General features: G+C 45.4%; 1 protein-coding gene across 1 annotated transcript; it reads left to right on the plus strand.

Moving 5' to 3' along the window:
* On the plus strand, positions 660–2,365 carry LOC8080706 (transcription factor RAX2). The gene is made up of 3 exons (XM_002460678.2): positions 660–924; positions 1,044–1,173; positions 1,263–2,365. The coding sequence occupies exons 1-3, from the start codon at positions 795–797 to the stop codon at positions 2,155–2,157; spliced, it is 1,155 nt and encodes a 384-aa protein (XP_002460723.1). The 5' UTR covers positions 660–794; the 3' UTR covers positions 2,158–2,365.

An 11,930-nucleotide genomic window follows, 5' to 3' on the forward strand; every position in this document is an offset into this window, starting at 1 on the left:
TAGGTGGGGGCTCCTCTGCTGACTTTTAAAAAAATCTTGGTAATTCAATTTGATCTATGATGCCAAATTTTCAACTGCATTTATTAAGTAGTTATTTTTTTCTAATTACACAGTACAATGCAAACACGCACACACACACTTACCCTATGAATGCATGCACATAGTTAGACAGGGCATAAACGAACCATGGTACAAACAATTTGATTTGATCTTATATATGGTATCAAATCTTCTTGTTCTCTAGGTGGTCAAAAAGACCAAAATGAATTACAAAAAGACAAATGCTGTTGTAATTACTGGATACAGTAGATCACACTGACCTCACTCCCTCAGTTGCAAACAAATGCTGTTGTACACACTGACGCAATTCACCAAATGGCAATTTTGACCACTGACTTTTGCTATATATACCAAATAAAATCAAAGGTTTTTTTGAGTCATATATCTACTATATATGTATATGCATGACTTGTGTCGATCTGATTTTGGAATTTCTTTTGACACATCGGTTAAAAAGGAACCAGAGGTAGAAGAGTGTACTGCTTGCTTAGTGGCCTAATTGCAATTAATCTACCCTTTTGAGAGAGATCACACAACTTTATTTGGTGTGCTTCCTTCTCCCACACATAGAGATGCATAAAGGTCAATTCACCAGCAAAAGGGGCGTGCCTCTGCGCGTGTGCTTCAGGCTTTACATACACTGTTGGGGGAGAGGAGGTAGAGAGAGAAGACGAAACTGCTAGAGAGAGAGAGAGAGAGAGAGGGAGAGCAAGGGGAGGAGCGGTCGGGCAGCCATGGGGCACCACTGCTGCAGCAAGCAGAAGGTGAAGCGCGGCCTGTGGTCGCCGGAGGAGGACGAGAAGCTCGTCAAGTACATCACCGCCCACGGCCACAGCTGCTGGAGCGCCGTCCCCAAGCACGCCGGTATGGTCCGGCGGCCATATCTCTCTCGCTCCGGCCAGCCGTCCTAGTAATTCAAAGAAATTGGATTAATTTGTTCACGTCCTGATGCGCGTTGTGTTCTTGCCGATCGAATCGACCAGGGCTGCAGCGATGCGGCAAGAGCTGCCGCCTCCGGTGGATCAACTACCTCCGGCCAGACCTCAAGCGCGGCACCTTCTCCGACCACGAGGAGCGCACCATCATCGACGTCCACCGCATCCTCGGCAACCGGTACGTACGGGCATACTTTTCTGCCGTGTCTCTCTTGTTCCCGAACTGGTTACTCACCGCGGCCCGCCGGCCATGGCTGGAACTCACAGATGGGCTCAGATCGCCAAGCACCTGCCCGGGCGCACGGACAACGAGGTCAAGAACTTCTGGAACTCATGCATCAAGAAGAAGCTCATCGCGCAGGGCCTCGACCCCAAGACCCACAACCTCCTGCCGGCCTCCAGGACACTCCTCCAGGGCGGCAACGGGGCAAACCCTAGCGGCAACAATCCTGCCCAGTTCCACTCCAACGGCGGCGGCGCTGCTGTCGGCTCCGTCGCCACGACGCCGTTCACCATCAGTTCACCGACCAAGGCCGCCGCCTACGACACCGTCACGGTCACGCCGCCGCCGGAGATGGCGCCGGCAATGTACGACGTCCCTAACCATGACGGCATGCTCATGGGGCATGACCAGGCAGCCGCCGCACCGATTCCGGCATACCCTTACCTGGACAACGGCGGCGGCGTGCTCATGAGCTTCAGGGATCAGAATGCAGGTCTCCAGACATCTATGGACTTCATGAACGGCTCCTCGTCCTCCTCCTCCATGGATCACGCCGCCGGCATGCCTAACGGCAACGGCTTTAGCCAAGGCATGGGCGCGGCGGCCTTCATGGACGTGACGGCAGGAATGTGGAACACCGCCGCCGTGGATTCTGCCATGTGTGCAGGGATGGAAGTGGTCCAGCCGCAGCAGCAGCCGCTGCCGCCACCGCAAGGGTTGCTGCAGGGAGAGATGGTCGTCGGCCGGCAAGCTGTGATGAACGGTGGCGGTGCAGTTGCTGATAAGGGCATGGACATGATGGATGTCTCTTCGGTGTACGGCGGCGCCGGTACAACGACCTTCGATCTGGAGCTGATGGAGTCGTGCGCGTTGTTTTGTGGCAGCGGCGTCGGCGGCGCCACCGGCAACGCCATGGAGCAGCTGCAATGGGACTGCTAAGCTCACTATCGTCCTTACTCCTAATTAGTTTGTTGTCTTCCATGCTTCAATCCATGTCTTTATTATTTTTCCTTTTAATTTTGATGTTCGATTTACTGGGTGTTCTTGGTTCAGATCATCCTTTTCAAGCAAGAAATGCATATGCTGAGCTTAGTGACGAACTCATCTAATTCAGATTTCAATAAAGATATCTGAAATTTTATCTTGATTACTTACACACATTATTTGTTGATTTCTTCTCCGTGTGGACGTGTCTAGCTCATCTGAAATTTTATCTTAGCAAGCAAACTGGTAACGAACTGCAGCAGAAATCACACCTCTGATGCATGAGTTCTGAGCACACACACCAAATCCTTAACTTTCTGCAGTCTTTTCTTGCACTGCAGTCAACTCATGCAAGAGGAACAAGTCAGTTACCAGTTGGCAGCAACAACATATATATACGTTTCAACCTTTTAGTGCAAGGAAAGTTGTTGAAATTTGTCAATTTATGCAGAAGCACACAAGTTTCTCCAACAAAAAAAAACAATTTTCTCATATACTACTTGCAATAACACCTTTTGTCTCATCCAAGTATATATGCACAAAAAAATGCACGTTTTATATACTACTTGCTTATGATGTGCATGCAGTTCATCCTTCAATAATTACTTCTCTTTTTTTCTTTTTTAGTTGAAGGAAGTTTAATTTGTTTCTTGTGCAATGCATGTGCATATATATATATATATATATATATATATATATATATATATATATATATATATATATATATATATATATATATATATATATATATATATATATATATATATCCTGCAAAAATTAGTGGACAAGATGCAACTATAATGCAAAATGCAGTATGTGCTTAAACTATATACGTATGAGTGTTTCCATACTAGAATGTGAACTAATAATTGGGATGATGAACGAAAATACCACTGTCAAATTTTGAAAGGTTTACTTATATTAGTCAGTGCATACAAAAGTTGATGAACGAAAAGCAATGAATGACACATAAAATACTGTTGATTCAGTACATCACATCTCTATAGCTAGCTACTGCTAGTAGAAGAAGGATGTTTCTATTCATCAATCTGGTATATATATTAGGATATATATATATATATATTTAATGTAAGAGCACATATATGTGGGAACATATACTGCTTTTTGTAAATCTTGCCATGCATGCATGCACCAACTCTTTATTTGGAGAAAGAAAAATATGGTACTTCCTTTGTCCTGTAATATAGTGCATTAATTTTAAGACAACTTAAGAGAACACTCAAATGACACATGTACTAATAGATTATTTCAATTATAGAGTTTATCCTCAAATCGTGACTTTCTTTTTAACAAATCTTGCCAAATCAAAACATAGTTATTATGTAGAGAATGCATTGTATTTCAATACAAATTTTAGAAGTCACAATGCACTCTATCTCAGAACTGAGGCAATATGTGTTATGCACATATATCTATATAAAATTTTTGTAACAAAATTCTCTGCATGCATAGCAAATTGACTTAGTGCAAGTGCATTTCACAAATACAGGATGACTAGCTGCTTGTTGATACAGAATGCTAGACTAGATCAATTAGTTAGCTAGGCAAACTAACTCGTGTGTGTTGAATGACAACAAGTAGGCATAGGAGTGTGATGCAAAATCTAATCCTCAAGTCAATTAGAACACATGTCATGATTATTGGATAAATATGAAGCTTCGCACATGCGCATACGAGTTAGAGTAGCGAGTGTCCAAACACGCACACTCCAACTGAAAGGTAAATTAGAATGCATGACGTGATCAATACATAAATCTTCGAGTTGCAAGTTGTTTGGGCGACTGTGGGACATGATCCCATTGAAACACACATGCATGTTTAATGGTTATAACAATATGCCATTGAAGTTCTTAACAAAGTCATTAATCAGGTCATAAAAATATATAGCAACATGTTCTTCCAAGACCAAATCCCATTATCCCTCTCCCTCGGCCATTGAAAGACAGTTACCTTAATCACATTATTGTACTCCCTCCATCCCAAATTGTAAGTCATTCCAAGAATCTTGGAGAGTCAAATCATTTTCACGTTTGACCAAAATTATAGAGTGAAATACTAAGATTTGTAACCTAAAGCGAGTATACTATGAAAATATAATTAAGAAAAAATCTAATGATATTTAGTTGGTATCATAATAATAATTATTTTATGATATAAATTTGGTCAAACTTTGCAAAGTTTGACTCTTCAAAATTCTTGGAATGACTTACAATTTGGGATGGAGGGAGTAGCATTTTTAGCTTGATGATGAGTACAATAATTTTGCATCATCCCAAGTACATGCAAAGAATATATGTTCCCAAACTCTAGTTAACTAGTATTCTTTTATGTTGGAAAACACATCATATCCAATCAATTCACTTATTGTACTTTAAAAAATAATACCATTATTTATTAAAATTCATGAGCAGCCAAAAATATAACAAACCATGCATTATTCTAAATATGTTTGGGAACAGTGCACTGTATGCCATGCTAGTGTGCAAAAAAAAAGTTACCTTCAAGAGCATGATCACTTACATGTAGATAACTATAGATTATACTTTCATGTCGCGTGGCACAATGGAGACTTGATCAAAGGTGTGTGGTCGAGGTAGTCTACGATGGAAGTTGTTGTAAGCCATATATATGCATGTACCATGCAAACTAGCAACACATTTATGGGAGTCCACATTTACACGACATAAATACCACGCATATAGATGTGCTAGCACCTCTCAATTGGTCACGATCCAGGGATGGTTGATGGAGGTGGTGACTATAGGGTTCCACCATGCAACTCTTGCAAATTATTAGTCTAAATGGTCGTTAAGCCCATATAGACCCCATTTGAAATTACACAATGGTATGTCATTTTTGTTTAGTTGGTTGTTTAACCTATTTAAATAGAAATTTAGCACAAATAATGGCTAAACAGTAAGTGATTGATTGTTTAACGTTCAGAAAAACACTTACCTTGCACAAGGCGACAAAACCTCATGAATAGTAACATACGCAATGAAACTTCTCTATCTAATGGGCCTTAAATGTGGCCCATTAGGATTCTATATTACCCTAATGGGTCAAATAGATCAGAGCCCATTTTCAGACTAAAACCAATTAGCCCTACAACATGCATCCAACAACCTCCCACTTGCACTAGAGTAAACTAGGCAAGTATCTCAATGGTCTAATCCCTTGAGTTTTTGGTCAATTATGTTCATGCAACTAATAGTTATGACCTAGAATCTATTTTCAGTAATAGTCAATATTAGCCTCTAGCAACGAATACTAACTGCTAGAGGTTCACAAAAGATCATATATCATGTCCCATTACTGAGGTTCAGTCCAAAAAAATTGTGGCCCTGATGCAACTCATGGGCATATATCTAGTGATAAATAAATGTCTATGTATTGTGCTAAGGGGTCGACTCACAATTCTTCACCTTTGACCCCTTGTCTTGATATTTCATAGACTAAGGGTGTTGTGTGGTGACTCAAATCCTTGTGATAGGACTCAAGAGAGACGTGCTATTAGGACTTTTAGTTCTATTAGGATTTGAGTGTAAAATCCTATTTGGATTAAGGCTCCTACTTGCATGTATGCGGACCTTGAGGGGGTTATATAAACAAGGGTTAGAGGCCATAGGCGTCAACCAAGCTAACACAATGGTCTCCATCTAAAACTTGTAAGGAGCAATTAAGAGCCTTCAAGAGGATTAAGCTAGATAATTTTCATGTAATAGATTCTTATATATGGCAAGAATCGATGGGTCCTAAAGGGTCAAGTAGGGTTGTGAGAGAGCGATAAACACTTACACTCTTTTAGAATTGTGCTTATGATCGGCTTCACCAAAAACCCCCAATCTCTTGTTGTGGTTTCTTTAAAGATTTCATATAAGGTTTTTACGCAATTTATCTATATTGTTTTTGATAAGGTGCGAGTTTGTGTCATACTCAATATCCTTTTGGAGATCCAAAAGTTGTTGCGCATAACTAGGGTATCAGATTCTAAGAAAGAGGACTAATAGCATGCCATCAAAGGCTAGAATAAGTCATGCCAGAAACCATATTGAGTTTCGAAACGGATGCATTTGCAACACGGATACATTCAATCATAGCTCAAGCAACAACGAGGAGCATCGTTATAAAAAACAATGAGGAGCATCGATTGGGGAAACAAAGAAACAAACCGCACGCCAAGATTCCAATTAATCACTAATAATAAGCTACAAGAAATTAAACCTCCAGCAATGGGCAATCAGCAGTTGATAGAGATTGGAGATGGTACATGTAACTATATAAACCGTACACTTCGACTTCCAGCAGCTACATATATAATTCTCTATATATGTAGGTGAGATGAGCTTTGTACATGCAGACGTGCTAAGCTATACTACTTAGTAATAAACTGGAGGCCTCGCTATGATTGGATACGAAAGCGATACAGGACGCAAATAACCACCACGTACGTTTCCGAGAATATTATTGCTGGTCACAGCGCGATCTGTGCAGGTTGGGATATCTCGATCAGTGTGTTATTCCCGAGCAGACCTTGCGTAGTAGCCATCCATGCAGTCATGCAGATGTGTGAAAACTTTTATACCACTATGTGTTTCATTTTCTTGTGTCCCAAATGTTCAGTAACTTGTGGAACCCAACTAACTGTGACAGCTTAACAGCCTTGAAGTGAAACAAGTGTTCGTCGTTAATTACCGACCGGCTACGAGAAAACTGTGTGCTTGACCTAGCGCTATATTGTGATGTAATATGAAGGGTATAAACTAAAAAACAAAAACTGTCCCGCGTGCATATATGTTTTTTTAAATAATAGGTCTCCCTAGCTTTATTACCATAAAGCTATATATAGCAGGTTTATCAGTTAACAGTGCCAGGCCATAGGCCGAAAGAATGCAAGTTCAAGCCAGAAACAGCCACCAAAAACAGAAAAGCCACACTAGACACTCTAAGCCCTATTACATTGCAAAGTTGACGTAGCTCTTCATACCACTAAAGGCTAAGCAATTGATTTATCCGATCCTGATATATCCTAGATTCCACTTGATCCGCGGTGCTAAGCTTGCTTTGTTCTCCACTAAAAGGACCACCTGCTCCATCTTTTCTTGAATTTCTGGTTTGAACATCGGCATCCAACTTCTCAGCATCCTTCCCACCATAGCAAACACTTTTTTCATTCCACTCCATGGTACTACCTGAAAGCATAAGGAATTACGTAATTTTCAGATCAGCCATATGACACGCATGTATGTTCCACCGACGGTTTTTCACTGCTCGTCTTTCATATATAAAATGTTACAAGAACCGGCTGTTGATCAAGCTTCCCTGTTCCGCTGTTCGCCTCGCTGAAATTTGGCTGCTGCTGTTGATTTTGATTTGTTGCGTGAAAAAAACAATATTCCTTCGTTGATAAGTTCAAGCGAACAGACGGTCGGTTTTACGGTTTTATTTGGTAAAAAAGAAGAGAAATAAAAGAGTGATAGAACTCACGGCTATATATATTGATATATCTTTTATTTACAGTTGTCTTACCAACATTAGATAGCAACGATCGTTGGCGCTGATGGGCGGATGGTCAAGGTTATTTTTTTCCCCGGGGCACATAGATGCTTCATATATATTGATGGTTAATAGAGTGTGTGTGATGTTCTGCTTTTTATGGTTTGTGGTTTATTCAAGCAGAGACCAAAAGACATTTTTCAAGACTTTGTATCATCTCAATGTAATGTTCTTGAAAAAACGTTCTTACTTATTTCATTATGAAAACATATAAACGATCGAGCTCCACTTAGGCCCTGTTTAGTTTCCCATCTAAAAAATTTTCATCCATCCCATCAAATCTTTGGACACATGCATGGAACATTAAATGTAGATAAAAAATAAACTAATTATACAGTTTGGTTAAAAATCACGAGACGAATCTTTTAAGTCTAGTTAGTCTATGATTAGCCTTAAGTGCTACAGTAACGCATATGTGTTGATGATAGATTAATTATGCTTAATAGAGTTATCTTGCAGTTTCTGGACGAGCTATGTAATTTGTTTTTTCATTAGTTTCTAAAAATTCCACCCGATATTCTTCCGACACATATGATGTGACATTCAAAAAAATTTCATCTTCAATCTAAACAAGGCCGTGGGGAAATCAACGAACGCTCGCCAAACGAAGCGATTTCATATCCGCTTCTTTTCTCGCACTTGTTTTTCCCACAGCATAAAAGCTGAAGCAACCGAGTCCGAGCAGTGGGGAAAATCACCTCGGTTCCAGATGCCCAACCCTCCGCCACCTCTCTCAACCAATGCAACCACTACTGCTCCTTGTGCTGCCAGTTTTCCTCCGTCCCGGCCCTCCTCTTCCTTTTCGGGCTCCTTCTCTGCACACCGCCGTTGAGCTCCGCATTATCGCCCCATACTGCCTCCTCCACCGTTACCGTTGTCCCCACTGCACAGCTGATATCCGGACATGTGCGGCTGAGATCCAGACGAGGAGTTCAAATATAAAGCGGCTCCACATCTCATTTTAGCAGAACTAGCACGACTATCAGACTATGTATGCCACATTTATTTGTCCTACTACGTACAAAAGCTAAAATTATACGGTTATATATGCTCCTGAAGCAAGCCAGCCAGCCAGCAACTTGTGACTTGTGAGTATATATTATTCAGCTAGCTCTCACATCCAGAACGCCGCTGGATCCTGGGTCATCCCCACCTTTGTGAGCTTGGTACCACATGGACGCATAACCCCGACGGCGCGCGGGTCGTCCGCAGATCTTCCACCAGTAAAAGCAGCCATCGTCGTCGTCATCCTCCATCTGCACCCGCCGGCGGGGACTCGACCAAGCAGAACTTGTTGTCCCCCATGTACACGGAGCTTCGCGCCAAAATGCAGTTTGTCCAGACGAAAAGGCACGTCGACGCAGAGCCTCCATGTGGGCGCGGTGTCGCGCAGTACGTGGAGCGCCTTGATGCTGACGAGCGGGGACTCGGCTTGGCGAGAGTCGTCGTCCTGCAGGCTGCAGTTGTCGTCGGCGTCGGAGACGACGACGAAATCATCCTCGCCGACTCTGTAGGTGTTGTAGCCTTTATCCCAGTCGTCCAGCACCAGATAGAGAGATGCTTCTGCTGCAAAGGCCCGCGGTTTAATTTGACATGTCTCAGATTCCTTCCTCACGATGTGACCGTAATCGTTCGTCCACGCCGCCAACATGTCTGATTGCGTCCTCTCCATCTGCGACTTAATTCCTCGTCTCTTTGCTCTGCCGCCTTGTCTAACGTACGTGAGATCTTGCGCACGCAGATTTACACAAGCTGGAACGCAGTATGGACTTGCAGGCCAATAGACTAGGGAAGGCCGAGAACACCAACGACAAGCAGAACTCCGGAAGCGGCGGATCCATTTCCATGGACGCTGATCCATGCCCACGGTGGCGGCACGCAGCAGGGGGCCGTGGAGTGGACCATTGGCAATGGCAGCACGAGGATCCACAACGGACACCGCGCGCACCTGTGATGCGCGCGCTTGATGGCTTCAGACCTGGACACGGGCAGTTAGATGTTGCCGGAGCTCGGACGACTGCATTTCTCATCGATCTCAAGACCCAACAGAGGCCAGCAAGGTATTCACAGCACCAAGGTCGTGCATCCGCTGCAGATTGCAAACGTACGGAGGCTACTGGCTAGTGGGCGGAGCCTTGACATGTTTGGTTAGATGGTTAACTCTTAGAAAGCCACCCTTTAGCTGTTTGGTTGCCTCGAAGCCAGCCAGGCTCAGCTAAGCCACTTTGGGTCAATTTGGTTACATGGCTCCACTTAGCATGGCTAGAAAAATAAGCCAGGCTTGAGTTAGCCTGTTCAAGTCAAGCCACCCTAGTAGTCTTTGGTTGTTATGTGCTAGCTAAGCCTGGCTAAGTTAGTTTTTGTTTGGTTGGCTAGATTAGTTGGTACTGCTACCTTTTTCTCTACTATGGTGATGTTACCGTGGTGAGAAGCAGAGGAAGCTGGCCCTTTCCTTCACGGATGCGAGCACCCCTCTCCCTTCGTGGGTGAGCAGCAGCAAGGAGCAAGCTAACGAGCCCCCTCCTTCCTCCCACACACAAGCAGCAGCAGATGAATCCGGCGAGCCCCCTTCTTCTCGACCGCGAGCTGCAGCAGAGGAAGTCGGCGAGTCTGTTCTCCTCCTTCCTCCCAAATGCGAGCAGCACATGAAGCCGGCGAGCCCCCTCCTCCCACCAAGGCGCAAGATCCACCCCTTCGTGCATTAGAGATGAGCTTGGACGGCGGCGGGATGCTCCGTCTTCGTCCTCTCCTTCGCGTGGTTCCACATCGAGCGGAGCTCCGTCCTCGGGGCCTGCTCACCCACCTCGTCGCCGAGCTCGCCCACTCCCACTCCCAGACCACCGCAGCCGACCCCATTGCCGCCCTCGACGCCCCCGTCCCCGATGACGACCTCCCGACGCTCGCCGCTGCGCTCGTCGCTGCCGCGCCGCCACACCACCGCCACCTCACGCACACCGCCGCCAGGCGCGCGCACGCGCTGCTCCTGTCCCCGCCGCTCGCGCTCACCGCCATCTCGCGGGCGCCCCACCTCCCGACGTCGCAGTTCCTGCTCTTCCTCCGCCGCCTGCGATGCCTCCCCAAGGCCCGGATGCGGGACGAGATGGAAGGTGAGGAGAATGCCAATCGGTGCTTAGCCAAGCCTGGCTCCAGAAAAACGACCACCCCTTCCGTTTTTCTGGAGCCTGGCTAGAGGGTGGTTGGTGGCTCCATGTAGCCTGGCTTCGGACTCTAAACAGGCAACCAAACAACTCGAAGTTGGCTTGCTAGAGCCTGGTTGGCAGTTAGCCACCCAACCAAACAGACCCTTTGTGCTGTTAGCCAGGCTTTAGAAGAATGAAACTGCAAGTCGTTTTCTAGGGACTAGGCTCGGGCCAGCTCGATGCCGATTCCCGTCATCTCGTCCTTCGCTTGCCTCATTTCCGCCTCGCCTCTACGCCATGGACAAGGTCAAAGCAAGAGCTTCATTGCCGCTCGCCCACGGGCGTCCTCTCAGCACCCGGGCCACCCTCCTCCATCTCTGTGCACCAGGGCATCCCTGGACCTTCACACGCAAGCTCCGCCTACTCGTCCTCGCCAGAGTTCCCTGCTCGTCCTCACCCCTCCCCCCCCCCCCCCCCCCGGTCTTCTACTCCTCCTTCCCACTGGAGCGCGTGGCCACCACCAGCCGGAGGTCCGCTCTTTTGTCCTCCATGCTGGTGGTCCTCTGCTCATCCTCCCCTCCGGAGCGCCTAGCCACCACCTGCCTGAGGTCCCCTACTCCTCCCCGCCATAGATCCCCTGCACTAGCCACTCCAATCGTCGCTACCCAAACACCACTGAGCCTCTATCCTAGCAGCAACGCAAGCAATGGAGGGGCAGGCGCGGTGGTCGGTGGCAACCCCTAGGTGCTCGATAAATGCCCAAGTGATGATATGTGAGGTGAAAAATCACCCTAGCAAGAAAGAGGTGATTCTATCATACTAAGCCAGACAACCAAACAAAAACCTACTAAACCAGGCTTACCTAGTACATGACAACCAAACAAGGGGTTCCTGCTTGGACAAGCCTGACTTAGACTAACCTGGCTTATTTCCTAGCCAGGCTAGGACTGAAGAAGGGAACCAAACAGGCCCATTCAATGTTGGTCCAAGCTTACATTTCAAAACTCAATC

This window comes from Sorghum bicolor, chromosome 2, assembly GCF_000003195.3.
Source record: "Sorghum bicolor cultivar BTx623 chromosome 2, Sorghum_bicolor_NCBIv3, whole genome shotgun sequence".
Taxonomy (NCBI): Eukaryota; Viridiplantae; Streptophyta; class Magnoliopsida; order Poales; family Poaceae; genus Sorghum; species Sorghum bicolor.

Excerpts from the sequence above, each read along its gene's own strand:
- LOC8080706 (XM_002460678.2), top strand. The coding sequence starts at position 795 with ATGGGGCACCACTGCTGCAGCAAGCAGAAGGTGAAGCGCGGCCTGTGG. Across the intron at positions 925-1,043 it reads CGCCGTCCCCAAGCACGCCG|GGCTGCAGCGATGCGGCAAG; the intron begins GTATGGTCCGGC and ends CGAATCGACCAG. Across the intron at positions 1,174-1,262 it reads CACCGCATCCTCGGCAACCG|ATGGGCTCAGATCGCCAAGC; the intron begins GTACGTACGGGC and ends TGGAACTCACAG.